At 38.9% G+C, this 6000-nt stretch overlaps 1 protein-coding gene across 4 annotated transcripts in view; it reads left to right on the plus strand.

Moving 5' to 3' along the window:
- csnk1a1 (casein kinase 1, alpha 1) overlaps positions 1–5337 on the plus strand; it is a 32379-nt gene extending 27042 nt beyond the window's left edge. For 2 of the 4 annotated variants that reach the window (XM_069669433.1, XM_069669436.1), the window contains 4 exons: positions 105–179; positions 315–421; positions 904–1052; positions 4690–5337. In XM_069669433.1, coding sequence (XP_069525534.1) covers positions 105–179; positions 315–421; positions 904–1052; positions 4690–4697 — 339 coding nt within the window. In that variant the 3' untranslated portion in view covers positions 4698–5337. Of the gene's footprint in view, positions 1–104; positions 180–314; positions 422–903; positions 1058–4689 lie in introns of those variants that run through there. The other 2 variants (XM_069669435.1, XM_069669434.1) reach the window with 2 other exon arrangements.
- Positions 5338–6000: the final 663 nt, after the last annotated feature.

The following is a 6000-nucleotide window of genomic DNA, read 5'->3' on the forward strand; positions in this document are numbered from 1 at the left end:
AGTGCTCCTGATGTTTATTAATTGATTGATGATTTTAAACATATATTTCAAACAGGTGTTTGAACATTTGTGCTTGTGTGTCCGTGTGTCTGTGTGTGTGTCAGGCTGCCACAAAGAAGCAGAAATATGAGAAGATCTCGGAGAAGAAGATGTCCACCCCAGTGGAGGTCCTGTGTAAGGTAAGAACAGGTGGAACAGGTGTCTCAGGAGTCTCTCCTCTCCTCTCTCACACACACACACACACACACACACACACACACACGCACACACACGCACACACACCCCTACCTTCATTCTATGTATTCATGTTCCAGGGTTTCCCAGCAGAGTTTGCCATGTACCTGAACTACTGCCGCGGCCTGCGCTTTGAGGAGGCTCCAGACTACATGTATCTGCGCCAGCTGTTCCGCATCCTCTTCAGGTACACACACACAGCACATCCCCGTCTGTCTGTGTTACTCAGGTTAACATGAAAGTGTTTGAATCAGGACTCAGATTGTTTTTGTTCAGTAATCAGTGAGGCCCGGCCCCCACAAACACTCAGAGCTCATTAACTTCGACCCTGACATCAGGTGATGATTGACCTGCAGCTTCTACTAAACTCATTCAGGTCAGAGAGTCTGAGCATTAAATGAGCGGTGTGATGGATCAACATTTTCAAGAAAGGATTCAGAAATATAAAATATTTTATAAAATATAAATACTCTGTGGGATTTTAAGCACAGAATGATTAGTGTGTTGTTCCCGCTGTCCTTTAACCAAACACCTGTGTGTGTGTGTGTGTGTGTGTGTGTGTGTGTGTGTGTGTGTGTGTGTGTGTGTGTGTGTGTGTGTGTGTGTGTGTGTGTGTGTGTGTGTGTGTGTGTGTGTGTGTGTGTGTGCGCGTGTGCGTGTTTTTTTCAGGACTCTGAACCACCAGTATGACTACACATTTGACTGGACCATGCTGAAGCAGAAAGCAGCCCAGCAGGGGGCCTCCTCCGGGGGCCAGGGCCAGCAGGCACAAACCCCCACAGGCAAGCAAACTGACAAACCCAAGCCTAACATGAAAGGTTAGTAGCAAACAGCCAAGCGACGTTTTTTACAGACACCAATTGCTTGTTTATTCACTTTTGTATTGAGGACCATCAGAGATCGTGTACTCCCTGACCCACAGCCCAGTGCCCCCTCTGATATAAAAAAAAAAAAAAAAGAGTAAAAACAGCTGATTGGAAATGAAAAACAGATCAATCTTACTGCTGCTGAAGTGATGAAGAAGCTTCATCAGTCTGAGGAGGCACACTCAAACATCCAAACAAACTTTAGACACAATTGGTCTGTCTTGCACAAGCAAAGACGTCCTTGGGGAATTTGACTACTAACTTTGCTGCCTTGCTCTTCTGTTGGTGTGTTGGGGCTGGACGATGGGCTCTCTGCTTTAATCTCTGCTGCAGTCTGTATTAACCCTCTACTACCTGATCTCTCACTAAACCCTAAACCCCTGTTCTCTGTGTGTGACGGCACTGAAACACCATCACAACAACAACAATCATGATGTTAATATTTGTAATAGTAATGATGTGTCTTTCAGGAGCTGAGTAAACACTGAACATGTTGGTGTCAAACACACAGTCAGGTGTGTCACAGTGAGCCTGACATGTAAAACCTGTTCACTGTGTCTGTGTTAAACATGTTAGAGTCCAGTCACATACGACAACCTGCCCACCGTGTGTTATCAACTACACCAGAGAAGCTCTCTACAGTGTTTTCTTATATGAAGTCTGGATCTGTAACACAGGAGCTGTTAGGAGTTTAAGACCAGGTGGGAGAATATCCCCAGCCTGGCATCTTTAGTGAAGAGCTGTGGTTTAAAGGTTCAGAAAAATAAAACCACAGTCATTGTGATTGTAGTGCAGACAGTCTACAGTAGTGGTCGACCGATATGGGTTTTTTAATGGCCAATGCCGATAATTAGAGAGCAGCGCGGCCGATGGCCGATATATGATGTCGATATCATGTTGTTGCTTTTTTGCATTTGATAAAATACAACAATTTAATAATAATCAATCAATCAATCAATCAAATTTTATTTGTATAGCGCCAAATCATAACCAGGGTTATCTCGGGACACTTTACAGAAAGAGCAGGTCTAGACCGACTCTTTGTTAAGTTATTTAAAGAGAGGCCCAACATGAATCCACCATGAGTAGCACTTAGCAATTCGGCACATTGGCAGAAAAACTTCCTTTTAACAGGCAGAAACCTCGAGCAGAACCAGACTCATGTTGAACAGCCATCTGCCTCGACTGGATGGGCCGAAAATGGCACACAAAATTGCTGAACTTCAATAAACATTTAACACTTTTGTCTGCATTATCTGCATAGATCTGCATACTGTCTGCAGTTAACTTATTTTAAATAAAAAAATACATCTACTTGATAAATGTCCACTGGTAATCGAAAAACTAAACTTTTTAGAAATTTAAATTAATATATATGAAGGAAAAATAAGACATAAGGGACTAGATTTCTGAACCAGCCATCTGTAATTATTAAAATAGAAAAATAAAATACAATACAAGCTCAGTATTTGGTTTAAAAATAAAGAATGTTATGTAACATGCTCAACAACGCAGACCATAGGCTTATTGACTCATAGTACGGAGGCTTTATGGGTGACGTATGCATGTAGGCGTTGTCTGCTGCAGGTACTTTTACTTTCGATAACAAACCTGCCAAACTCTGTGAAGCGAATGCTTCATGGGTTATTAAGCTACAGTAGTCAGCAGAAGTGTCCAGATAAGCTCAGGTTCAAGTAAAGCGGTTGTAAAAAAGGCCGTGTGTTGTGTTCGCTGCACTGAGTGAATAAAGCATCGCTTTTATGCAATGTTACCACGACGTCTCCCAACCATTCTTGGACGCAGAGTTTGCCCGGACTGCAGAGGCTAGTTAGCAACTAATTGACTAGCGAAGCTAAAGCTAATTGATTTAGCCCAATGAAACCGTCGGTCTCCGAACTACGGTTCGAAGGACAAAGGCTGGAAAAGAAACATGCATGAAAACATTCCACATTAAAAGTTTCCAGTAGCTGCGGGCAGCATTTGAGTGTATTAAACTATTTTTTCTTCAGTCTGCAGCTCGCTTACGTTAACTAATGAAGATTAAATCATTGTTTCCTTTTTTGGAGCAGCTAAACGGGTGAAAGTTTATGATTCAGTTGAATGAGTTATTGAAACAACAAACTTACGACACTTGCTACTGTTACAATTCTCAACCAACGTTATATGCCTTTTCTCATTAACACACTGTAACCAATGTAATTCTACAGACAGCAAACATTAACAATTTATATGTTAGTAAGAGTGGCCATTTAAATATTTTGAGTTTTAAGTCTTACTGATTTCTCTCAGGTAACAGCACCCGCTGACGTCTGCCTGTACACCATGTCACCGTGATGCTACGTTTTGATTGAGTCCCAACCTGCGGACTGTTGGCTGAGCTCCAGACCTCTGCCCCTCGATAGACAGTCCATAGATTGTCCAAAATGCCCCAAACAGAGCAGAATAATAAGAATAGAAACACAGATGAAGGGCAGATCCTCTGCAGATACAGACACCAGCTCACACTTCTCCTGGATTATGATGTTGATTAATAGGGAATATATAATATGGAAAATCATTAAGCCTTTTATTACTATTAACAGTATCAGTATGTCAAATGAGCTGGTCTGTGTTTAGTGACTTTTATCTTCAGCAGCACCGTGTGAAGGTGGGAAAAACAAGAAAATCATTTTCTGTTCCTACTTTTGTTAATCATAGATTATAAATCATAGATTATAGACCATAGATTATAAATCATAGATTATAGACCATAGATTATAGACCATAGATTATAAATCATAGATTATTAATCATAGATTATAGACCATAGATTATTAATAATGGATTATAGATTATAATTAATAGATTATAGATTATAAATCATAGATTATTAATCATAGATTATAAATCATAGATTATAGACCATAGATTATTAATAATGGATTATAGATTATAATTAATAGATTATAGATTATAAATCATAGATTATAGACCATAGATTATTAATAATAGATTATAGATTATTAATTATAGATTATAGACCATAGATTATTAATTATAGATTATACATTATTCATCATAGATTATAGACCATAGATTATTCATCATGGATTATAGACCATAGATTATAAATCATAATTTATAGACCATAGATTATTGATCACAGATTATAAATCATAAATCATTGATTATAATCATAGATTATAAATCAAAAATCATAGATAATAAATCTTAGACCATAGATTATAAATCATAGACCATAGATTATTAATCATAGATTATAGACCATAGTTTATAAATCATAGACCATAGATTATTAATCATAGATTATAAATCATAGACAATAGATTATAAATCATAGATTATAGACCATAGATTATTAATCATAGACCATAGAAATATTATAGATTATACATTTTAAATCATAGATTACAAATCATAAGAAAGATTATTTTCATACTCTTCTTCTTACTCTTCCTCCTCCTCCTAAGTATGACGCTTATCCTCTCTGTCTGTTTTTTGATGATCTGTTTCTCTGCAGGTGTCTCAGGTGTAATGTTACCTGTTGTGCCTTCTGTGTTTCTGACTTCATGTTTCTCTGTCTCTTCAGGTTTCTGAGGTGTGCGCCCCCCATCCCCTCCCCTTCCCCCCTGAGCAGAGGTGCAGCAGCGTTGGTGACCAGGACCAACAGGTTTCTCTTCCTGGACAGCGACGAGCAGAAAGTGTGTCCTTCCATGATAACTGTGTGTAATGGAGACGTACAGCAGCACACAGGCGTCTGTACGTTCATGTGTATATAAATAAACTCTGCACTCCGAAAGAAAACACCAATGAGAAGCAGTTTTTTTTGGATGTGGAGGCTGTAGCCCCCTGAAACACCCCCACCCCCACCCCCACCCACCTCCCAACAAAACACTCCCCCTCCTCTCCCTCCATCCTGTCTCTGCCCCCCTTGCCCATTATCTCCCCCTCTTCCCTCCAAAATGTAAGACATGTTAAACCCTTTTGTTTCTGAATAATTGAATGATGCAACCCTGGATGTTCTTTACTAAAATCAGAAATGTTGGATTTTTTTCTTGTTTTCTTTTGTTTCTATGGTGATTAGGAGTTTGCCTGTTGACAATGTAAGCAGCTGATGGCAACAGTCGATGGTAGAATGACTCTCCCTCTCTCTTTAGAGCTCTCAATTATTATTAAATCTGTTGTAAAACCTATGGTCTTCTCCAAAAATACCAATAAAAACATGACAGAACTCTCACTTCCAGACTCCAGTCATTGCACAGCACCCTGCACAACACACACACACACACACACACACACACACACACACACACTGAAACACAATGTCAAGTTCCACGTCTCGTACACGTCCTGCAGTGAAACACAATGTGGAGTGAATCAGTGTGAGTTAGAGTAATGTTTTTCAACCACTTTGTATGGCGGGTGGATAGGGCCACCGATAACCTACCACAGAGTCAGACTGACGTGTGGCATCTACGTGTAGATAGGCATCAACATCGTCTGTGTTTATCCTCGTTGATAAGTCCGTTGCCATACATAGGCCCTTGCCAGACCTGACAGCCCCCCCATCCACACACACACACACACAGACATACACTTTATTCTGTAGTCAACCAAAACCTGCTAACTTTCTTTACTTTATAACTTAAACTTATAACAAAACATTTTGTTATTTTTTTCCAATAAATAATTTTTGAGCTTTAAGTTTTCAGTAGTAGTCAAATATCTTTCTAAATTATATATTTTTATATTTAAAAGGAGGGTAATCTTTTAAGCCATATCATGATATATTAAGTCAAGACAATCAGCCAAAATGTTATAAGTTTAGTCTAAAAGTTTTGCATTTTAAAAATGAGTAATAAATATTTGTCAACACTTTTTGAAAGTTTGTTCAGAAAAT

Source organism: Semicossyphus pulcher, unplaced genomic scaffold, assembly GCF_022749685.1.
Source record: "Semicossyphus pulcher isolate SPU_LCO1_2020_fin unplaced genomic scaffold, fSemPul1.0.p SCAF_2, whole genome shotgun sequence".
Taxonomy (NCBI): domain Eukaryota; kingdom Metazoa; phylum Chordata; class Actinopteri; order Labriformes; family Labridae; genus Semicossyphus; species Semicossyphus pulcher.